This window comes from Nematolebias whitei, chromosome 20 (assembly GCF_014905685.2).
Source record: "Nematolebias whitei isolate Nwh7 chromosome 20, NemWhi1, whole genome shotgun sequence".
Taxonomy (NCBI): Eukaryota; Metazoa; Chordata; class Actinopteri; order Cyprinodontiformes; family Rivulidae; genus Nematolebias; species Nematolebias whitei.
Genome location: NC_056517.1, coordinates 30,544,691 through 30,569,547, shown reverse-complemented (window position 1 = coordinate 30,569,547; position 24,857 = coordinate 30,544,691). Strand labels below are relative to the sequence as shown.

The 24,857-nt window shown below is 39.2% G+C and overlaps 1 protein-coding gene across 1 annotated transcript in view; it reads right to left on the bottom strand.

Moving 5' to 3' along the window:
• The window catches only part of prex2 (phosphatidylinositol-3,4,5-trisphosphate-dependent Rac exchange factor 2), a 145,740-nt gene that overhangs the window by 75,427 nt on the left and 45,456 nt on the right, over positions 1-24,857 (bottom strand). Inside the window, exons 9-20 of the mRNA XM_037693973.1 lie at positions 22,777-22,926; positions 22,489-22,630; positions 16,488-16,588; positions 15,546-15,649; positions 15,406-15,455; positions 12,963-13,038; positions 10,066-10,138; positions 7,330-7,472; positions 6,905-6,997; positions 5,313-5,461; positions 5,144-5,229; positions 2,604-2,740 (exon numbers count right to left, since the gene is read on the bottom strand). Coding sequence (XP_037549901.1) covers positions 2,604-2,740; positions 5,144-5,229; positions 5,313-5,461; positions 6,905-6,997; positions 7,330-7,472; positions 10,066-10,138; positions 12,963-13,038; positions 15,406-15,455; positions 15,546-15,649; positions 16,488-16,588; positions 22,489-22,630; positions 22,777-22,926 — 1,304 coding nt within the window. The remainder of the gene's footprint in view (positions 1-2,603; positions 2,741-5,143; positions 5,230-5,312; positions 5,462-6,904; positions 6,998-7,329; positions 7,473-10,065; positions 10,139-12,962; positions 13,039-15,405; positions 15,456-15,545; positions 15,650-16,487; positions 16,589-22,488; positions 22,631-22,776; positions 22,927-24,857) is intronic.

Sequence of the window (24,857 nt, the reverse complement as noted above, 5' to 3'; positions counted from 1 at the left end):
TTTACTAAGTTTAGCAGGTATTTTCATTCATTCATTCAACCTTTATTTATACAGGTTAGTTCCCATTGAGCCTCGAGAACTCATTTATAATAGAGACTTACATACAGACATACAAAGTAGATGAGGAAAAGAGAACACAAGATGGTAGAGGAGGTAAATAAAATCATATCTCACACCATGTCCTGGCCGGGGCACAGTGTGGAAATTGCAAAAAAAGACCTCTCAACATAAACAGCAACATACAATGACATCATAATACATTTATGCATGAGGTGGTCAACAAAGGCGGTGAGATGTCTGTGGACACTGCCAGAAAGTTCCATAGTTCTGATAAGATTGTACAGTGTCTATCAGCGGCTCAGTTCTGATAAGGCCCACAGATGTTTGTTTGTTTTTTTTTTTTTTGGGGGGGGGGGGGGGCAGCAGAGCTTTGTTATTCACATAACCTCTGGGAGAAATTTGAGATAGCTGGTCTATTCAAGGCCAAGCGGGGAGCCAGATTTGATAACAACAATTGTTTTGGGACAGGCAGACTCTGCGTGATTTTTTTTTATTTTTTTTTATGTCTGCCTTCAAAGTTCTGCTGGTACTTCTCAATGGTGAATCCGAACAGCCAAATTCTGTGGTCATTCCTCCGGACCGTGCTTGTAACTTTCCCCAAGGTCGAATAATTCATGCCATTGCGTTCCAGAAGCCGCAAGAGGCCTGCTTTTCTCAGAAATTGCATCCAGCTTACGGCTTAGTTCGAGAAGCAATTGAGTCTGGGTGCTCGAAGCACGGCACATTCCTTCACACATAACAGGCAGCTTCAAAACTGCCAGATCCACTACCGACATCTTCTGAATTTGTCGATAAGCCAGAAACCCACTGATTCCAAAAAGCAGAAATCCCGCTATCATAAATCCAATTATGACAATAAAGAAACTCTGACTCTGATTATGTACACGTCTTCTACATCCTCAACAGACAATACGGACAGACACATCATATCCACTGTCCCCAGGAATCCATGGTGTATCCCGAAGCAAATGTCCCTTCAGGGCATGAGGGCTCTCCTTCACCCTGTCTTCTCGTCTCATCTCATATTTATTCTATATTTGTGTGTACTTCTGTTACCAAACATTTAAACCATACATTTTATATTCAATAGCAAATTAAGGTATCATTCTTGATCTTCAAAATAATTTTAGTCAGCAAAAATTTCAAATCAGCATCAACTTACTGTCAAACAAATCCACCAGATGTCATCACATTATCCTAATTTCACTCATTAACAAAATGGTCTATTTACTGTTTTTTTTGTTTGTTTGTTTTGTTATAAATCTAGCTTTCATTGAAGGAGGGCATAACTCCCTGTGCATCCCAAAGATTTTAACAAAATTCTTGTGCAATTGCTCAAAATATGCATTGGGTAGGACTCTCAGCTACTGCCATGCCAAACTTCAGCTTATCATCTGCAAAACTGAGTTATGAACATTTCTGTTTTGGTGACCATTTTGAATCAGGTTGACTCCAAAAGGTATTCAGTTGTCGATGTGCATTTAATGGTTTCTTTTTGAGAGTTTCATCTTTCATTGTGGCGTGCATTAATAAAAATAGCTGAACTCAGCTGAAAGTTGTGTTCAGCTCATTCTGCTCAGTTATGGTGTTCAGTGTCAGCTTGGTTGGTAGATCCTACAACAAAGTCTTCACAAACACATGGAAATATAGTGAAACTGCAAAAGCAACCCCGTGCCAATCTAATCAAGCCATTGTAGCGTGCCTCACAGGCCTGTGTGTGTCTGTTCTCCACACCCAAACCCACACAGGGTTTTCTGCCAAGGCTACACACTGCGCCTGGTTTTCCCATGTACGACCCCAACACGCAAACACACATAGAATGAGAAAAAGAGGGTGGTTCCTCTGTGTCCACACCAGCTCTCCAGTAGTTTTTTTTCTTCTTCTGTTTTAAAATCGTAGTGCATCATTAAGCTCAGAGTCCAAACTTGAGTTCAATTATAATCATACACACACCCTGGGGGTTATTATTTTCAACCATTTCCCACCTTCAACAGGTGGTCCGAGTCTGTTCTCTCCTCCTACACGTGTCTGCTTTCAACCACTCTCCCAGAATAAAACAAGCTGTCTGGCAGACCACCATTTTTCTTATCCTTTACCATCTCACTATGCCGTCACATCAAGCCCACCACAGTGAGCCAGGGGTCATCGCTGCAGGAGCAAAACCACTATTATTTCTGTGTAATGACCCAAAATAAATAAAAATGGAGTTGAAGGTAAACAGGAGATATAGGAGGGCTGTTTGGCATGTTTATAACTAGTTCTTATGTTCCTTTTGTTTGCTCCTGTGCAGCCTCGTGTCGTTTCTGCTTTCAGTTCCATTACATAACAAAACGTGAGCAAACAGTTCAAAATGTCACCACCAGCAAGCAGTCATTCAAAGGCCTGAAACTGGTCACACAAACAAAAACAACCTAACCCTTATTGATGGGCTTTCTCAAAGTAAGTTGTATTATAAATAAATTAATAGTACAAAATAAAAACGTTTGATAAATACGTCTCCACGTGATTTAAACTGCAGTTAGTATCTTCTCTTCCGGCCTCACCTGGGTCGGTCGCCTGTACTTTCGGCACGCTGTGACATGAGCGATGACACTGGCGTGGCTCTCCTTGCTCACGTTGATGCCATTCACCTTGATGATGCACTGGCCCGGGTGGAGACCGGCAATGGCTGCCACCGTGCCTAGCATGAAACAGGAAAGCAGGTGAAAAGGGAAGAAATTATGTAAAAGGTACAGATCAGGCACGCATGACCGTGCAGGTGCAAGCTCAAGGACCATGTACATACAGTACAGTATACCCGTACATCTTAGAAAACAATAAGGTTCTCCACATTCCACATATAAAATTGAGGCGAGTAACATTTCTTTTCCTTCTCAGTATTTAGCTCTTTCTTTCCTGTTTTTAGCAGCTCAGGAGGAGTGTGTGCGCGTGTGATCAGCAGAGGGGGGAAGTTATTCATCAAGACAAGTCATGAATCAGGTTGTAGGATAACGTCAAGGTTTACAGATTTCAGAAGGAAGCACATGACAGACTAAACATTTCCCTCATTTTTTTCTCTCCTTAAGAGTTCACCAAGCATACCTCAAATAGTAACATAAAACATACATGAGGCTCTGATCTGGTAATTGTACAGACAGACCCCCCCCCCCCCCACACACACACACACACACACACACTTTGGCTGAATACAGACATTTAGATCCAATGTAGGTTAAAAAAACATCAACAAATCGTGCAAAAATTGTTATATAATGGTTAAATGCATACATCATATGGACGAGTTTGCTTCTATATGGCTGCACAACAAACCTAAACTTATCAATATCACAATAGAAGTATACACAATAATAATATTACAGAGGAGTCTAAAATATTGAAGACACAAATCCGTCCATTAGATAGACCCTTACACCTTTAAATGTTCACAGTCAGCACTAGCAACATTTGGTGGATTTGGACCCAAGACGCAGACTGGAACACGAGGATCGTGATAAAACAACTATTTATTTTAGCTAAACAAAAACAAATTGCAAAAAGTTAACCAGAGGGAAGACCAAGGGAAGATGAAAACAAGACTGCTGAAACAGAGACTGAATAAATAGAACAGGAGTAAATAGAAAGTGGAGACACCTGGGTGAATATGCATGGGGACAGGTGAGGGTGGCAGACTAACCAAAAAAACACAGAGGAAATTGACGGTATATGAGAAATAGTACAAGGAATACTGGGAAAGATACTGGGATACTGGGACAAGACCTACACAGTAATACTAAAATAAACCTAACATTGTAGTACAAAAACACAGACTGGACCAGATCTAAACAGAGAAGGAAAAGAACAGAACCAAAGTAAAAGAATAATCAGGTAAACAGTAATCCCAAGATACAGAAAGCAAAACTAGGAAACCAGCTCTCCAAACACAAATAACCAAACTACACGGATATCACTGAGGGTGTTATAAGCATTGTGATGACTGAAAATGTGTTTTTATTGCAACTAATCTCATAAATGCAATATTTTCCAATATTATTGCAAACACAATTTATCTTAATTTCATGAAGCATACATTTATAAACTTTTTTTTAATGTTTTGTTAAGGAAGACTCAGTTCAAAATACAAAGTAAATATTCACAATGAAACAAGCAAGTATACTGAATCATATCCTGTTTCATCTTATCATACCTTATTGTATCATATTCTATTGTGCCAAATCATACAGAATTACATCATATCATCCATCCATTCACTCATCCATGTTCTTTACCCACTTCTCTGTATCATATTTTGTATGGTATATTTCTAACAATTGCAGGATGTCTTTATGTTTTTCTGACTTCAAGGTTCTTGTTGAGATTAACTCCAATTTTCTTTCAGCTAAAAGCATAAGCAATTACAACACTAGGGTTAAACAACTCAAAAACCAAGGGTTCTTTGCACATCCAGCCTCGGTAAAGTTTCTGCCTCTAATTGGTATTACTCACTCCTGGTGACCTAAAACCTCAAGGAGACTGGAGCTGTTGTGAAAATCTGAGGGATTAGACATCTCCTACTTTATGAGCCTTGTCTCTGTGGATTGGCGCAACTACTTAAACACACAGCAGGCTTTCAGAAAACAACATCATCAAGTCAACGCATGCGCACGCATGCATGCACAACACAGTTAAAAGTGCATACCCAGCACTTTTCCAACCTAGCATCCCACTTTGATTGCTTAAAGAAAAAGAAAAAAAACAAGATTCAATTCCTCTGAGAAAAGCCAGACAAGACGGTGGATTGTTTTTTGATTGGAGCTTATTTTGTGCCAGCCCTGATAGCGGTGCAACTAAACAAGCTCAGTTCTGTAAGAATAGAGAGCAGGACTCAGATGAATGCAGACTAAAGAATGCAGAAAGCTTTCACATTGTGCAGAAAAAAATGATCCACCAAGAAAAACTTGAATAGGTGCATGGAAATCATTGTGACACTTCACGCCACAGCCAAGTCACGCACATCCCCCAAGACTGATGTAGCAGCTGCTTGCCAGCTGTGTCACAATAACAAAGGGAAGTCTATGCCTGATGAATCCAGACAGCTATCTCTTACCTCTTCCAACAGCATGAACCACAGAGGGGCCAAATCCTCGAATCTGGAAGCCCAACCCATCAGCAGAGTCTGGGATCTTTATCGTCCTAGAGAGGAAAGAGGAAATGTACTGAGAATGTGCATTCATTTTAAATTTGACAGTAACTGTGCATGAACAGAAGTGCCTTACTCTCTTGGCTTGGTGCTGACCAACACCCTAAGGGGTCCCTTGTTGTTGAAACATTGCCTGAGGACAACTTCCACTTCAGAGAAAGGCCTCAGGAACACCAGATCTCCGTTTATGGCAAACAACTTCTTCCCCACTTCCAGGCCAGCCATCTTATAAAAGAAAACATTACACAATAAAAGAAAAGAATAAGAAAAGCATAACATTTTTCTGGGCATGCATTGCAGAATCAATCACAAAATATTATTTTCCAAACTAAAATTGACAATAAAAGTCACAAAAAGGAGCACACACCAATACGTCCAGCAATAAGACAACATATAGACTTAACTATTTCCAACTACAGCTGGATTCTGTTAATTATAACAATGCATTCCTGCATTTAAACCAAACTCACCAAAACTTTCCAGTCCCCTTTCCAATAAATAAAAACTACAATTGAAAGGAGACCTCTAAAGACTTTACTTTTCTATTTAAAAAAAAATCCTAAACTGGGTTTACCTTTAATGTACTTTTTCTTTTCAAATGTTATAATTAAGTAAAAAATATATAAAAAAAAAAAAATCTGATTACTGTTTAATCAGTGATCTGGAAAATGAAGACAAACTCAAATAAAGCTCTTATTTTGGCATCCAACGCTGTGCCTTAATACAGGTAATGTCCTTTCAAGTTCCATTATTTCTACGATAAACAGTGGAAATAATTTTAAAAGATTCTCACCAGAAGAACAACAATCTATTCTGTTTTGTCTTATTGGAAGCACGAAGCACGAAGGAGCACGAGTGAAGCTCGTCCTAACGATCATTGCTTATTGCTGTACATGACCTCTTTTAAGCTTTTACTGCAAAGTGAACACAGAAAAATAGATCTGATCACAGATTATATCTGGGAAATGAGATTGTCTTTGGGGAAAAGGAACTAATTTAAGTCCAGGCAATTGAGCAACATTTGAAGAATCTTCAAGACAAATTTCCCCCAGTTAGCTGGCCTTACTTCAGTTCCTCTGTAACTAACGTAGCTTTAGCTGTTGCTTGATGCTGTTAGACTCATGAATCCCTAATCAGGATTATCACTGTGGGAAAAAAAATCACTGTAATGCCACTTGATTGTTGATGTGTTGTTGACTATCCATGCTGCTGATTTATTTCATGCTGCTGTTTTCATTTGTACTCATCTGCTCACACAGACTCATGTTTGTGCTGCTGCTGCTCGGCGTATTGTTTTTGTACTATTAAGTGTTTAGCGTATTTCTTAGTTCATATCTTAGATCTTATTACCGTTTTTCTTTTACATCTTATTGTTGGATGTAACTCGGACCCTGTGTACACAATTTCGTTCCACCACATGTACCACATGAGATGCGAATGACAATAAAGAAAACCTTGATCTTTAGTTTTAGCCAATGAAATGCTAATCCAGCTAGCCACCTGCTATGTGAAGCAGAAATCTTTGTTGCTATATTGCTCTACCTATATGGACGCTTCTACTTCCACTTTCATATACAAACCAATAAATCCAACACTTCTGTTATGTACCATTTACAAAATGAGTCTGCGTAAGGGACTGATGGGTCTGTTTATTGTCCAACGTCTCACCTCAGCTGGGGAGCCTTTCTCCACATATTTGACGATGGGGACTCTGTTTCTTTCTTCCAGAGTAAAACCATAGCTTCCGTCACTTGGTCTTATCTGGTAAAGAAATAACGTGTTTGATATCAGCAAAATTCTAAGACAGCTTACTGAAACACTTTTACAAAACACACACACCACAAGAAGAAGATGTAGGAATAGGAAGATAGCAGATATTGTAGGTTTTTTTTCCTCGCTCCTCTGAAAAGAATGCTTTTCTTGCTTTCTTTGAGCTAAAATGGACTTTTGCAGTGTTATCATTTTTTGTCCCACAGCTGTGGACTTCAAAATGATTTACTGGGCTTTTTCTTTAGCTCGGGTTGTGGCAAATTACTGCAAATTTTAGCATACAAGAAAGTCAAAATGTTATTTAAAAAAAAAGGTCAACTTACCAGGAGCGACTTTGTGATGACGTTTTCCACTATTTTCAAATCGTGCTTCATGGGTTTGTGTTTCGTGTTGGATCCCTCCATCTCTTCATCCGCAAAGAAACGGAACAACAAAGGCTCATCTTTGAATTCACTCTTTTCCAACACTGAGGAAAAAAGGCACAGCTAAATGATATTAGTGAACCTATAGAATAATCACATTTAAAAATAAAACATGGTATCGAACTGAAAAAGTCAGATCAGTGAATTTACAAGTTAAGCTCATTTGTTTTCAACAAATTGGTTGTGACCCTTTTGATTAATAGGAATGAATAGTCAAAGCCGTGATAGCAGTAAAGTACAATATTTACCACATATTTAATGGGAATAAAAACATTCATACGTGTGGCAAACAGTTTAAGGCAGTAAAATCTATAGTTTACTGAAATTATTTGTCTGAAAACACTTGTTGGATTTGCGTCAACCAGTTTGCTGGTGATCCGCTTTGCGACTGTGCTGCTTCTAAGAATGAGTTTGCTGCAGCTCCTCAGACTGAAGAAGTCTGTTGGATAAAAGACAAAGCTTTTCATGACAGAGGAAACTATCCAGAGGACCTGACTCAATCAACCGTGTTAGATTTATCTACCTGGATTATTGAGCATGCACCAGGACTTACTGGATTAACTAATAATCATGATAATGGGAAAGCCTAAGGAACATTGAAGCTCTAAGAAGAAAAAAATGTAGATTTACACAAGTTGGGAAAGGCTAAATTTCAGATTCTGAAATCATCAGTTCAAAACACTATACATAAGAAAAGTTATTCGGGTCACCATTTGGACATTTGGAAGAAGATCCAGTCACTTTCAGATGAAAGGAAATTGCTTAGGATGTTTAGCAACAACCCAGTAACCACCAAGCCTCAAGCCTACCATGAACTGGAAACTACTGGCGTTCCAGATCACAGTTCACAGAGACACAACCTCATAAACATAAGGGGAGCCAACCAAGAAAAAAGCTCTTACTCCAAAAGCCACACCTTGAAGCTCAACAGACATTTGCAGCTGCCTGCATGGACAAGCCAAATGTACTCTGGAAGAAAGTTTTATGGTCGGACAAAAAAACTAAAATCTACAGTTAATAGTCACAACAACGAGAATTCATTGCGTTTGGAGGACTCAAAGAGAGGCTTTCAAACTTAAGAAAGCTGCACTGTCAAGCATGGAAGTGATAGAAACATGCTGTAGCACTAGTGCCTTGCACAAAGTGGATGGAATAATGAAGAATAAAATTATTCAATCTCATCTTCAGTCAACAGCTACAGAACAATAATCCCCAACACACATCAAGACTGGTTTCTGAATGGATAAATCAGGCTAATATCAAGCTTCTTGGATGGCCTTCTCAAAACCATGACCTCATCCACATTGAAATTTTGTTGACTAAGTTTAAAAGCCAGGTAAATGACAAGAAACTGACCAATTAAAAAAAATATATACCAATTTTACCAAGAAGAGTGGTAAAATACCCAGCAAGAATAATGCTAGAAGCCTATTAATGGATATAATAGGCTTGAGGGCAGCTTTGGCTTAGTGGTTAGAGCAGCTGTCCTCCAATGTAAGAGTTGGGGGTTAGAATCCACCAGCAGTCACATGCTGAAATGTCCCTGGGCAAGACACTGAACCCCTTATTGTCTCTGATGTGTGTCTCATCGGTGTATGAATGTGCTCTAAAACTCTGATTAGTCTCTTTAGAATGAGTTGTTCAATTAGCTTTGTATAGATCTAGTAGAGTGCTGTATGAATGGGTAAATGAGGGCACAGATTGTGTTGTAAAGCACTTTGAGTGTCTTGATAAGATAGATAGGCGCTACATAAGTACAGTCCATTTACCGTTTATAAAAAGTGCGCAATTGAGATGCAACTTGCTAAGAGGCACGTAGCCAAATATTGGTTGGTATATATGTAAACATTTGAGCAAGTATGTAGTTTGTTGTATAATTATTCCACCCTACAAAAAATACAGTTCAAATAAGTCATTCAGCCATTAAAAATGTAAAAAAACAGCCCTGAGGGGGCAAAACAAGAGCTTCATTTGACATTTTTCTTCCTAATTTCCCCCAAGATCAGATATAGCGCCAGTAGCTTTAATAGCTACATCGTCAGGCCAAATAACTCGCAGGCACGAATGGTAAAATTACCCTGCAGGCCGTGGCAGCTAAAGGATGTTGGATGGCTGAGGTTGTTATGTTCCATAGATGTACAGATAATTTGTAGTGTGCGGCTTGAACTCTGGATACTCTGGACAAGTTACATCATAGGGGCATGAGAAGACACGGTGTGACTCATGCTGTATGATGTGGACTTTGGCGCAAATTAGGTGTGGACCTAAAAACAAATGTGACTCTCATAAACAAAGTGTAACCATGGCTACTGTCCATTTGAATTCAGAAAAGCAAACCATGCATGAGCTCAAAACATGGTTACTTAAGATACATGCACACAAGTATGCATAAAAAGAACCACAGACACTGAAACTTTTTCACTGGTCTGGGGGGAAAAGTTCTATTTCTGGACAAAATCAAAGGAGTTTAAATGGAAAGAGAACAAGACCGGTTGTGTTCGCTAAATGCCAAGATCCTACGTACAGTGTCTCTAAAGCACTGAAGTTTAATTTGGTCTGTGATGGAGAAGTTTCCATGGTTTACGTGGATCAGAAGCTATTCTGGTTTCTTGAAACCAGCTCCAAAAAGTGCTGTACCATGATGCATGAAGCCATTGTCGCACAGCTCTACTCCCAAGATCACCGCTTCTTCTCTCGTTCTGCAGTCCCCCTACACCACAAGAAGAGAAAAAAAAAAAAGAGGACGGGTGAGAATAGTAAGACAGATTTGAACAAAAAATGTGAATAGAGTAGCTGAGATAAAGGGTGAAAGCTAAAGAGAGGCAGAAAAATATTTATGATTGAATAAAGAAAGCTGTGTGCATCTCAAAAGCCCAGAGGCCAGAAGAGTCACTTGATGCTCAGCCTTAAATACATTCAAAGTTATGTCTAGACAGGATGGTGTGACTGCTCTTGAAGTCTCTCTGCAGGAGGTGAGAGCTATTCTACTAGCTCAGGTCAAACACATTTATATGGACTACCACAAACACACAAGTGCACTCAACAGGCTGGTGAAAGCATGTCTTTAATTCTGCAGTGGTTACATTTTAAGTTTCGTTTTCTTTGCTGTCATCCTGCATACGACTATCAATCTGACAGCCTCAACGCTTCCTGTCAGAGCCGATAAAGTTTAGCTCAACAATCAATTCTGCTTTTCTTCCTTCATTTCCTCTCGGCTCCACAGAGAGCCTCAAATTTCACAACTTCTTTGCGTGTGTGTGTGTTGAACATTAAAAGTGGGCGACCTGTTATGACAACAACTGTTTCTATTGTATTTTATTTTCTTTCCTGAGCAAACCTGTTTCCAATCTGCTCAGAAGCCAGAGGAAATGATTTCAAACATGATGTCGTAGATTGGGATTTGGCAGCAAGAAAATCAATTACATCGAATTAAAACTCAACTAATAGGAATAATTTGCATTAACTGTAAATGTTGCACTGTTTACACAAATGCAAATAAGAAATTTACTTTTTTATTTATTTATATAATAACTTAATCTAGATGAGCAGCATAATTTAAAACAAATTGCTGAAATGCCCATGCCGCATCAGTAGGTGGAAGGAACGTCCATATTAACAAATATTAAAACACAGTTTAACTAGGCTCAGTGCAGCCAGATAGACAATAGTGCTATATTTTTCACTTTATAAGTCACACCTTTTTGCATAAATTAGCATGTCCTGCAACTTGAACAGCAAAATTACCCCCCCCCCCCCCCCAAAAAAAAAAAAAATTTATAAAACAATTTTTGGCTGCAATCTGACGATTTCATTCATTACATGAAAAATATTAAACATTACCATTTTCAGCCACTAGAGGGCCCTCGAGCATTATGGCAAGTCAAGTGTCTCATTAATAGATAAAAGTGGCTATTAATGAGACACTTGGCTTGCCATACCAAGCCACCTTCGTCTTGCTCCCGAACTCCTGGAGCAAACGTCAAATCAGCTGAATTTCATTGAGCCGCCCAGGTGAAATGCAGCTGATTTGACCATTAAAGTGCATTTATTAAGGACAAGTTAAACTGAGACATACCTTTACTTTAATGTCGAGCAAACAAATAATTGTTTTTCAGTGTTAATCTTGTTAAATTCTTGTTAAAGTCCTCCCGTGCACACTTCCGCAGCCGCCATTTTGGCAGCCAATCGATTTTTGGCACAACACCGGCCCACGTTTCCAGGTGGTCAGCGGTGACTCATAACAAATGTGACATGTCAGTAGTGATGCATAATAGATGCATCTTATATGGCAAAGCGACTTATTTATATTTTTTTCCACTTTATTAGACATTTTTGGACTGATGCGACTTATACAGCGGTGCGACGTTGTGCGGCGGCAAGTACGGTAATCCTATTTTGTTATGGTATCCTATTTGTATGGTAGTTTTAGGATCTGGGGAGTGGTAGCGCAGAGGTTAGAAGATGGGCCTGTGATTGGAAAGTCGCAGGTTCAACTCTCGGTTCTGACAACATCAAAATGTGGGTGGAAAAGGTGGAACACCCACACCTCCCTCCACCCTCATTCGCCCCACTCTGGGCCCCTGAGCAAGGCCCTTAACCCCCACCATCTGCTCTCTAAACAGGTCTCTCTTGAAAATGAGTTCTCGTGGCTCAATGAGACTACCTGTATAAAGGCTAAATGAAAGAAAAAATGTTTTAGGATCTAATTTTTAGGACCTACAATAAATAGTCCTTTAAAAAGCTCAGATATATGATAGTTTAGACATTTTTCTGCACCATAAAAAACAAATGTGTATCCACGCCAACCCCCACACATCAACGGGAAGTCTGATTTGACCAGCCTGACCGTGAGCTCAGCAGGCGCTCCTCTTCTGGGCACATGTTCCTCATCTTACACCCCCCCAATCCCAGTTAAGTGAGAAAGAGTACCCTAAGTCAGTAAATACAATAGTTTGAGTCAAAATATGATCATTTTAAAGCAACAAGATATTTTGTCATTTCTTATCTGGAAACCCTGGCTTGGCTAGATTTTCCCAAAACAATTGTAACTAGAGTTTTTATTTGATGTTTTTACAATTTCCTCTCGTATTAACTTTTTCAGCACTCAGTTCTAGTTTGACGGTGACAGAATCAGGAGAAAGCAAAGCAAAAGCAGAAAAATATGTAAAAAAACAAAAAAAGTACGACTCGATGTTGACTCGGTGAGGTTAGTATTGGTGGGCATGCGCGAAACAGGCTTCTATTTCATCATTGCTCAAATTTATATAGATCAAAACTACATAAATACACTAAAAGTGAAGTTTTTTTTTGCAAAAAAAAAACCTTTTCTCACTAAAAACATTGCTTGCACACAGATACTAATGCAGCAAAATGCTTCATTTCACTTGATAAACTGGAAAAATAAATCATCTTGATGCTATTAGTCACAAATTTCTGTAATACAGTAATAAATCTGGACAACATTCATTGCATTTTATGTTTTTGTAGGACGGTTAAATGTGTTGATAGAAGGCTAGAGAAGTTTAAGGTCGTACCTGCGCTATAAGCCAGTCTATAAGCTTGTTGGCCATGACCACTGATTTGTAGGTCCGCAGATGATAGTCCTTATCCCTGGAGAGGCACAAAAGCAAAAAACTTGTATCAAAGGATTATATTCAAAAGAAATCTTAAACTGTTAAAGTTATTGTAATGATATGAGACAGTCAACATGTAGAAGAGTAATAGCTTGGTCTATTTAAACACTATGCCTAAAGCGGGACTCATAATTCCTGCTGTCAACAACGCACGGCTACTTTTTTGTTGCTGGCAGTCGTGTCGTTTATCTAAAGAGAGTTCCTGAGGTTTGGTGACAGCGGAGCAACATTCCTCGGAGCACGGCTGGTATGGTGTCGCTGTTCTCAGTGTTACAGCGCTCTGCCGCACACACATCGCCAGACCTCCAAATGCTGTTTGAAATGGAGCCGTGACTTCCCATGAACGCAGGGGCCTCTCAGGGGACACGCAGTGGGGCCGGGAAAGTCCTGAACCACCATGACTTGCACTACTCCACCACATGCAAACACACACACACTTAGCTTTCCATCCTACACAGTTCAGACAAGTCAAACGGGGGTTATGGGCCAAATAAAAGTCCAACCTCAGCTGTCTGGTCCTTTTCAGAATGTTGCCGTTTCTCATTCTGTTATGTAAGGCCCTTTGGCAGCCTGTGTTTGTCTCCCATGAAGATGGTAAAGTTGATGAAGCATGATGAGGTGTGCCATGCATAAAACTCCACTCTGGCCAGAAGAAACTAAGGTTCCCCTACATTTTTCCCGAATGGGATACCAGCACCAGAAATACCAGAGGCTTCAGTAAAAAGTGAGGCTGTCAAAGTGAAAAATGGGGGGTAAACATCGGCCCAGTGGGCAGCCATATGTCGGGGATGAGGAAACAGCAGCTTGAGTAGAAAAAGTAAAGGTCAGAGAGGTGGTTTTAACTTGCTGTCTGGAGGAAACAAGTTTGCTTTGACATTTTGTGAGTGGAGTTGTAGGTAATTGTACTTTCAAAGCAAACACTAGAATAAATCATACAAATGAAGCTAAAAGTTCATGCTTTAATCACCTGCTCAGCCTTGAAAAATGATTCAAATAAATCAATGGATCATTTGTTATTCTGGATTCTTCACACTTACGCTGACTCAGCAGAATAATGAAGAGCAAGTACGTTTTTTTTTCATTGATCACAACAATAGTTCTTGATTTTTGTAATGTGTAGATTTACATTTCATTGGTTTGAAAATTGAAAATCCTTTCCCTAATCTCCTCAATGTGTTTGGGCCACGGTGAACATTTAAACTGCGTGATGAGATCCCCTGAAATGGACACATTTACAAAAGACAGGGAGCTGAACATGTTTGAAGGCTTCTGCATGGTTTATGCCCTCTCTTTGTCTCATCCCTCTCGCCATGCCAGGAAATTCCACCTAATTAGGCAGGAGCTGGTTGCTCCAATTAAACTCTGGCATTCCCAGGCTCTCTGACTGTATTGTGTTGGACTTTTAGTTTAATTGCAGCATCGCTAGTTGATAAAAACCCAACTTGAGCGTCCTTACAAGAGCTATACATCAAGAGGTTTGACACAAACACCAAAGAGACTGAAAGGTGACACACTAAACATCCAAAAACACTTCAGATTTTGGAGAAATAGGATCAAACCAAAAAGTTAAGCATCTATGTTTGAATATGTGGTGTGGTAAAATAGATTAGCAAGTTGCAAAGGCTGCACAAACTTTTAAAAAAATGGATGACTGGGCTGTTTGTAGAGAGTAGGGATGCACCGATCCACTTTTTTTCCCCACTTCCGATACCGATATCTGCGATTTGGTATCGGTAGATACCGATACGATACCGATGCGATACTGAAAAACAGTGCTGAATTAACTTAAAACACTTGTTTAAACGCAGACATAAATGTACTCAATTACAAATTTATTGAAAACTCTGCACCAGTGCAGCACACTTAACTACACCAGTAGCTCCATAAGCTTGGTCAAAAGTGTAAAAACATCACAACTTTAATTTGTTCAGTCATTGCAATTATGAGTATAACATCCAATATAAAATAAATAATAATAAAGATACTGAAACTGACATAAACAATAGGCTTTGGTCAAACGTGAAAAAATAAACTTCAACAAACCTTTCAAATGGTTCAGGAATTCTAAATATAATGTAAAATAAATAATAAAGGAACTGAAATAAGAGGGGAAAACTATAGCTTCAATAGCTTGGTTGGCAGATATTTAAAATAAACAGCAATCAGCTCCTGTCTTTATGGATCGGTCACATTGTCACGATACCTGATCAAGATTTTTTAAATATCGGTACCGATATCGATATTTCGGATCGGTGCATGTCTAGTACAGAGCAAAACTAGATTATTACTATTGAAGTGCCACCTTCATGGCTGCAGAAAAGTGGATAATTTATTAAATATATACCTGATGACAGGAGTGAAGAGGCTATGAAGACGACAGAACAGTCGAACACCCTGAGAAATAAAAAAACATAGGCATGCCGGTTATTTGGAGATTGTACAATATGATTTGAAGTGAACTGCGTTCCACTGGTGCACCTTTACCTTGGCTATGACATCGTGCATGTCAGTTCTTGGATGATAGGTGCCATCGTCGAAGCGGAAGCGGTACAGCACAGGCTCAGGCTTGAACTGGTATTTGTCTGTGACTTCAAAAGAAGAAAAAAGAAAAACTGCAGATTGAAAACCACCCCAAAAATAAGAAGGACTTCTGACAAGCGATGTGCCAGAGAGCATTATTTGTCTGGCTTTAAACCGCAAAGTATAAGAGGTTTAAAAGTATATTCAAGCCAAGCAGGGCTGCATGAAGAAACAAGCTTTCCACACACGAGGAAGAATCCAGCCTCGTGCAAAGCTGTCCCAGATAGCACAGCAGCTCAGAGCTCCATGCCTCGCTGGCTTTAGGCAGCTTTTACGTGGACCCTCCAGCTGTAATAGGTTGGCTCGTATTCTCTGCTGCAACCATGCAGGTTCCATTAAAAGTTCTTATGAAAAGATATTCCTCCGTTTTTCTCTTGGGGATGTTTAACTGCACTAAGGGAGCTCAGAGGGGCTCAAAATCATTCCGTTCTGTCAGGAATGGCTTTAAAACCCAATTTCATTTTAAAGTGAGGAGGCAATACCATGCCGCTGAGCGATTTAAGATTCTGCTTGACTTTTGGTCCTACTTTTTGAAAGAAAGTAACATGCATGCAGAGTGAGATGCAGCATGTGGTCTGAGTGCACAACGTTAATCTGTCGTTACCTAAAACCACAGAACAGAAACTAAAATGTAAGATAGAAATCAAGACAAGACGTGAATATTATTTTTAGCCCCTCGTCTAAATTTTGCAACAAAGTAGGGCTTAAAACGGCCACTTGATAAAGCATAGAGAAGACACCCATGGAGCAAGAGTGCTGAAAAGCTGCTAAGTTAGATTTGTTTTCAGTTCTATTACTGCAAAAGATGATAAAGCAGGTGTGAAATGAGTAGAAATGAGAACTGACCATGGTGGATGATGCCATTCTCCAGCAGAGCTTGACCCAGGTGGACCCCTTCCTCTGGGTTGTCCGTCTCACCAATTTCCATCAGCCAGGACACAAACTCACTGGTGAAAAAAAACAACGACACAACACTGGAACTAAAGAAATAACAACTAGAAAAATTGCATTTCCTGTGAAAATGCAGTGTAAATGCTGAAAAACAGCTGAAATTAGCTAAAATAAACATTCTGATTTGTAGCTGAAATGGAAGAACAATCAATCCTAAGTTGGCAGAAGAAAGAAGAAAGAACACATATGTGCTAAATTATGTTTAAAGAAGCAGACATTAGCACAAAAATAAGGAAATCGGCTAAAAACAGCTGAAATTTGAAAAAAAAAAAAAAAGGGCTGAAAAGTAACTGAAAAGGCAGAACGAAGCGGAAGCAGAAGGAGCTGAAATGAGCTAAAAAAATGTGGAATTAGCTGAAAATGCTAAAATTAGCATAAAAACAACTAAACAGTAGCTGAAATAGAAGAATAAGCAGAAAGGAGCATAACAAGCTGCAATTAGAAGTTTAGGCTGTAGAAATTACCACAAAAAAATTTAAATGATCTGAAACCAGCCAAAATTAGCTGAAAAAAAATGCTAAAACATGTATCTGAACAGGTAGAACAAGCTTAAATTAGAAGAAGAAAGCAGAAAGAGCACGTTTGCTGAAAGATGCAGAAATGAGCACAAAAAAGCAAACAGCTGAGAAGCAGCTAAAAAGGCAGAAAGAAGCTTAAATTACCAGAAGAAAGTAGAGGGAGCATATTTTTGCTAAATTAGGCTGAAAAAAGTTTAAATTAGTGCAAAAAATGTGAAATTAGCTGAAAAAGATAAAATTAGAATAAAACAGCTAGAAAGCTAAAATGGCAGAAAAAGCTGAAGCTTGCAGAAATAAGTTGAAAGGAGCATAACAAGGTGAAATTAGCAAAAAGAAGTTTGAAGAACAAAAATGTTTTAGTTAGCAGAAAGAATTTGAAAGGAGCACAAAATAGCTGAGCAAAACATCTGAAAGTAGCTAAAAAAAAGTTTTAATTTGCACAATCTGAAAGTAGCTAAAAAAAAGTTTTAATTTGCACAAGGAAGCTGAAAGAAGCTGAACCAGAACAAAATGTGAAAGGAGCAGTAAAACGTAAACAGATTAAAAAATATGAAGGATGTAAAATGAGATAAATTCATTTTCTATGAGAAATAAAAAAGGCAGAAAAGGCTAAATATTTCAAAAAGTTAAAGTTGCATTAATACTAAAAGTAATACTACCCTTCTACTGAACGAGCTGAACGTTACTTGTTGAAATAGCACAAAAATTTTTGAACGAGAAAGATGATGAAAAACGTAAGGAAGAAGAACGGATCACAATAGTGTGAATGCTTCATAAACATTCACACAATTAGTGTGAAAATGCTGAGTGCTAAATGACTTAGCTAAAATTCGTTGAAGTGGCAACTAAAATAAAACAGAACACTAAGAGATAAAAGCAGGGGAGAGGACTTTCAATTCATCCTTTGTGGCATTTAAAATTATTAAGAAGACTAAAAAAATGGATAAAGGAGTGGTTTCACTGTTAGTTTAACAAACCAACCTGCAAGTTTTACTTTTTGTGTTTTGGCTATTTTCCCCAATTTTTGACTCACAGTTATCAGATACAAATACTTTACCGGATATCGGGAATTAGCTGTTGCCAAACACAAGGAGACAACAAACCAGAAGAAACAAACATAATTTGATGTTTTGATGAGCTAAAAATGGTCATTTTCTCATTTCTTTCTGAGAAATGGAGCCTGACAAAGTGAGAAGACAACGTGAAGTGTGGGGGTTGGTCATGGAGGACTGGGAAACAAAGCAGCAGTCTATCTGGTTACATCCTTGAAATCCTTTCTCCCCACAAAAGCCAAACAAACACAGCGAGGAGCACCACTGGAATTCCCTGAAGCGCACTTCCAGGCCATGATGGAGGCGGCTTGGTGTCAGAGTTCATCAGAAAGGGACATTTTGCCAAGTTTTCAGAGCGAGGACAGACCAATCTGCCCACCTCCTGCAACTTCCACACTTTACACGCTGACGCTTGATGTCTTCTCTCACCACAACAGACCACACTGAAAACACAAGGCTTCAACACTCATTTTTTAAACTCTGGAACTGAATTATAAGTTCCCAAAGGCACAGCTATGGAGTGTTCTCAGGGTGAATGTGCACAAACCTGGTTCAAGTGAGAATGATTATTAGTTGTTGGTAAACTAATACAGTAGTCCCTCGCTACTTCGCGGTTCGACTTGCAGACTCGCGCTTTCGCAATTTTTAATAGTAAGATTGAATGCGAGAAAAAAAAATTGTACATGACACATGATTGTCAACTTTAATATCACTCACGTGATTGGGACAGTACTGGATACTGTGCAGTAAAAAGTTAACGAAAAATAAAATACTTTGGACAGGTGCCGCCATTTTGTAGTTTTCTCTCAATACGCTTACTGCATCGCTGCTCATAAGGACTACATTTCCCAGAAGACAACTGTGCCCTGCCCAGAAGCCCAGTTGCCTTCTGCTGAAATACATAGAGGGAAAGTTCTGATCTGATCCAAAAAAGTTTGGTCCTTTACAGTGACTTCAGCACCCAGCAGATGCAGAGAGCCGCACGGAGCCTACCAGGAATCGGATCAGAACTGGACCCTCAGACCCATCGGCGAACCCAAGAGCTGCTAGCCGGCCGACGAGGACTTCAGAGCAGGGGACACGCCACCATAGGTCCAGCGATCCCTCCGGAGCCCGTCGGGACATTTTTCATCTCTATCAGACCTCTCAATCAGACCTCCAGTCCCACTCCTGCCACCCCAAAGTCCTCCCCGTACCCCTCCAAAAAATAGCACTTTGGCACTCAAGGACTGCACAGAACCAGACCCCCAGACCCATCGGTGAATCTGAGAGCTGGTAGCTGGCCCACAAGGACTTCTGAGCAGGGGATGTGCTGCCATAGGTCTGGCTTCTCTCTGGAGCCCACTGCCACTACCCCAAGCCAGAGAGCTGACCAGAACTGGCAGGGTAGGTTCGCTGAAACGGAACCAAGATGGAGTGGAGCCGAGCCGCTGCTGTTCTGCCAGCTGATGAGTAAAATTTTGTAGCTACATATATATGTTGCTAAAATGACGTAGGTTTAAGAGTTTAGAACATTGCGTTTCTAAAGCCTTGAAATATAAAGTATAGAAATACTAAAACAAATACGACATCAGTACTTCGTGGATTTTCAAGGGGTGGGTGGGGGTGGGGTAACCTAATCCCAGCAATAAACGAGGAATTACTGTATTCTTTGTTTTTCACCTTTTACTTGATTGTTTGCCTTTTTGTTGCTCTTTGTTTGATTATAGCTGTTGTAGGATGTTGTCTGAGTTGACCTGTTCTGTTTGAGGTTCATAACATTCAGAGTATTTTCAGTCATACTTTCTTGTCAACTGTTAATACTAGTAAGTTATCTGGTAATTTGGGTATTTTGTTTAGTCATAGATCATCCATAGACCCATGCTTCAACTCTGTCACACATATAACAGAATTTTAGCTACTACTGTGCAGTATAGTATAATAGTACTATAGATTATTACATTAAAAATTTTTTTTAATACATAAAATGGTTTAAAAAATCGTTTCCACCCTCCGTCCCAGACCTGTCCCGGTCTGCCCCTGTCTGCCGGGGCTCAGTGGTTCAGGGTCCGGCATTCGGGAGCAGACGAGGCCGGGGCTCGGGGTCCGGCCTTGCGCGCTTCTTCGTGTTGGCAGCTCGTATGATCCTCCACAGTGACTAGCTCACTCTAAATTTTGTCGTCGGTCACGAAACACAAAAATCGCCTGGAATTCAGCATTAGACCACAGTGTTGTCATTACGGTTTTAAATTTTTTTTAAATAGGTCCAGCCGCTGTTCCGAGTTGGAGTTGTTACAAATGGCGTATCGGTTGTTTTGAAAAGTTTCTGAAAGAACCAGTGACTCCACCCCCTTATCAATCAGTGACCGACGGTGTTCTGATGTCACGTTTTGGTGCTGGCTCAGTTCGCTTGGTACCCCGGAGAAAGGACTGAAAAAAGGGCCGGTTCCACAAAAAATTGCTAGGGGAAAAAGCCTTGGAACCGTCCCAAGCCGAGTCAAACCGTGTTGAAGAGGAGCTATGGAAAAGGGGCTTAACACTACATATTTTGTTTCTCTTCCTTCAGGTTTAAACTGGGATGAGAACTTCTGGTTAGGTGGCTGACACACACTTTTTCATTTCTTTCTGTTGCAGAAAGAAACCTCCCAAAATATAATGCCAGAAGAAAAGATGAAGGCAAGAAGAAACAAAAGAGGCGTGTTAAGAAAATGAAGGCAGAGCGTGTCACAATAGAATGAGTGGGCTGAGTTGAAGCCATGGGCAATGTGGTTTTCATTAAAGATATATGATGCTGTTTGTCACTTCACAAATACGCCTACATGTAATCAGCTCCAGAGCCATCACAGCAGGGGAAGTACAAAGCAAGAGATTTTTTTTTTTTTTTTTACCCACAGGTCACCCAGGTGTTGTACATAAAGAAGAGCTTTCCAGAGGGAGCTAATTTTTCACCACTTGATCTCTTCAGACTCATTCAGATGACCACATTTAAGTGTGTGAGCCTTTAAATTTTTCTAGCTGACAGATCCATTCCTTCTCCAGACCACAAGAGATCTTGTGTTTCCTGCATGGACCAAAAGAAGAAAGCAACTCCCTGTTCCAAACCACCATGCCGTGTAACTTTGCCACAAATATGTCCAGTTGGGCTTTGGGATGTTTTTTACTTTCTTCTGGCTTTTAAAAATAACAAGGAGTTTGACATGACTGAAAAAAATTCTAATAATTATATAATTGGGAAGCAGAACCCTTCATTCAAGTTTGCTTCAAAACTTTTGTCTAATTCAGAAAAATATGCGCATTAGACCCAGCTTTCATCTAACTTTTTACTCAAATGTTAGCCATCTATACAGTAGTTTAGATTTTGTGCAAAGCACCACTAAAAAATTACTTTTAACATAGGCAATATATAGAGACTATTGGTTGGTTTTCTAATTATCTCTCAAATCGAGGTAATGTGTTCAGCATAATGGTACTTCTTCCAGCTAGCTAACCGTTAACAACGGTGTACCACAAGGCTCAGTCTTAGGACCCACCCTCTTCACATTCTAAATAAGTAATGTACCAGTAGGACAGTTTATTCCTGATGCATCCTTACATTTCTATGCCGATGACATGGTTGTTTATTGTCATGCTAAAACAGTTGCTAAGGTTTTCCAGCTTTTACAGTCTGCGTTCTTCCATTTACTTTTCATTTTATATGCATTTTTATGATTGTCTACTGTTGTCATCTGTGTTTTTTGACTAAACAGGTCTCTCTTGTAAATGAGTCCTTGAGGCTCAATGAGACTAACCTGTATAAATAAAGGTTGAATTGAATATAACGATACACGAAGATGCACACTCACAGGATTCAGCTGAGGCATAGAGAGAGATCTGATTCATGGCTGGCATTCAATAGTTTCCTCAGACACCACACTAATATTCCTTAAAAAAAGATTCATGGGCCAAATTTGGCAGGATTGGATTTTTCCATGATCCAGACTGTCGTTATATAGTCTCCTGAACACGCACTTAGTCCTGCCCAGTTGCTGCATTCAGAAATCCTTGCCAGTTTAACAATGGTAGCTCAGAATTGGAAACATCATTTGTATTACAAAAGATGACACTGTACAAAGCCTTGAATGGCAGTTTTACGTACATCAGATAAAAGACCTAAAAAATTTTAAGGTACAAACACACAGAGCATAAGATTTCCATTCAGCTCTATTTGGTTTGCATATCCTGGTAGTTGCTTTCTAATTATTTACAAATGATTTGAAAGCATTTGTAAAAATCTTGCAGTGGATGATGGAGGTGCTAGTGCCGCAGAAAAAAGTTTGTTCTGCAAGGTTTAATGCTGTAAGGCCTTACTTTCCCAGGAAGCACTTGGGGAATGTGGTGAGCTTGCGTTTTCTGTCCTTGACGAGGTTTCCTTTGGTCATAAGATTGTAGAGCTTCTCTCCCTTCTCTGAGACCATTACCCAGGTGTCCTGCTCCATGCCGAGTCTCAGGCCTGCATAGTGGAGAAAGAAGGGATGGGTGAAAACTGCATGTCAACATAATGGCTTTACTGACATGTGTGCTTAAATCCTGGGGCGTTCTAATCAGGGAAAAGTTAATTTCCTCTAAATTTGTCAATAACTCATAGCGGCTTCTTACTTTTCCTCCGCTCCCTTTCTTTCATGATGGCCTCCAGCCACTCCTGTTTCTCCTCGGGGGTCTTGGCCATGCAGACAAACCACTTGTTCTTGGCCGTGTTGTGGATCTTCCAGCCATTGTTCACAATGTTTCCGCTGCTGTGGTAGTCAGCTGTGAGGCAGACAGTCACAGACAATGTCAGCCATACATGTTTAATACAGTCTTCTCTTTGCAAAGAATCACACAACACAAATTTGCTTTTATTTTCATAAAAATCTAATTCAAATAGTATGCTGATGGAAACACTATGCAGGAATAATATCTGAATTGACAGAGCAGCTGCATTTGATGCATTCACATTGTATAAGATACAAAAAATTACTTTACTCTCAAACTCATTCATCTAAATTCCAGAACCTTCCCATCGAGGGTTTAATTGATTATTGCTCCTCTTCTTTAATGAGATAAATGAGCAAACACAAGCAGAAGAAGAGCTATCCATCAGCATTATTTACTCAATTCTTTAGACTAGTCTCGTGAAGCAGACTGTGATTTGCTATTTAAGCTAATGGTTTGTAAAAGTAAGGTGGAAATGTGCATTTGAGTTTGTCCCCTTCCTTCATGTGGCTTTGTTTTCCCTGAATACAAAGCAGTAACTAGAAAAATTGTATTCCCTGTGAAGATGCAGTGTGAATGCTTATTGCTGATGAACTATTGAAAAACTGCTGAAATTAGCTAAAGCATTCTGAAATGGAGCTGAACTAGAAGAACAAGCCTAAATTAGCAGAAGAAAGCAGAAAGAAAACATATTTGCTGAATTAACAGAAATTAGCACAAAAATTAGGCAAGTAGCTAAAAAAAATGTGAAATTAGCAAAAGATAGTTGAAAAGTAGCTGAATAGGCAGAAAGAAGCTTAAAATACCAGAAGGAAGCAGAAAGAGCTGAAAGGAGCTATAAAAATGTGGAAGCAAAAAAAACATCAAAAGAGCTAAATATTAGCTGGATGAGCAGAGAAAGCTGAAATTAGCAGAAAAAAGCTGAAAGGAGATAAAGAGCTGAAATTAGTATAAAAAAGTTTAGTAGGCCGAAAGTGGCAGAAATTAACATGAAAAACTTGAATTTATCTGAAAACAGCTGAAATTAGCTAAGAAATGCGAAAAAGTTAGCTGAAAAGGTACAGTAGAACAAGCTTAAATTAGCAGAAGAAAGCAGAAAAAAACATGTTTACCCAATTAGGTTGAAAGAAGCAGAAATGAGAACAAAAAAGTGAAAATTATCTGAAAAAAGCAGAAATTAGCAACAAAAAAAACCAGCAGAAAAGTAGCTAAAGAAGCAAAAAGAAGCTTAAGTTACAAGAAGGAAGTGAAGAGAGCACATTTTTGCTGATTAGCCTGAAAAAAAGTTGAAATGAGTGCAAAAAATGTAGAATTAGCCAAAAAAGCTAAAATGAGCATAAAACAGCTAAATAGTAGTTAAATAGCAACAAAAAAAGTTGAAACTTGCATAAATAAGCTGAACGGAGCTTAATAAGCTGAAATTAGCAGAAAAAAGTTTGAAGAAGTACAAAAATAGCAGAAAGAACCTAAAAGGAGCACAAAACAGCTGAAATTAGCTGAAAAAGTTTTCATTTGCACAAGGAAGCTGAAAGAAACTGAAGCAGAACAAAATGTGAAAGGAGCAGTAAAAGTGTAAAGAGATCTATGTAAAATGAGCTCAATTCATTTCCTATGAGGAAAAAAATGGCAGAAAAGGCTAAATATTTCAAAAAGCTAAAGTTGAACCAATACTAAGTAATAGCACCCTTCTCCTGAACGAGCTGAATGTTTTGATATATGATTTGTTGAAATAGTGTGAATGCTTCATAAACATTCACAAAATTAGCAATGTATTGAATTTACTCAGCACAACACAAAGTTTTCCAGATGGGATGTATTAATTTACCATATTGCAACCAATAGAAATAGCTTAATCCATTTCTATCTGATTCACTAGGAGTTCAAGTCCTCCCACCCTTTGAAATAATAATAAAAAAGTTTAGTTGAATTTTAAGGATTATAGAGACGACTTTAAATGCCCAACAGCTGGCCCTTGGGTTCTCCCT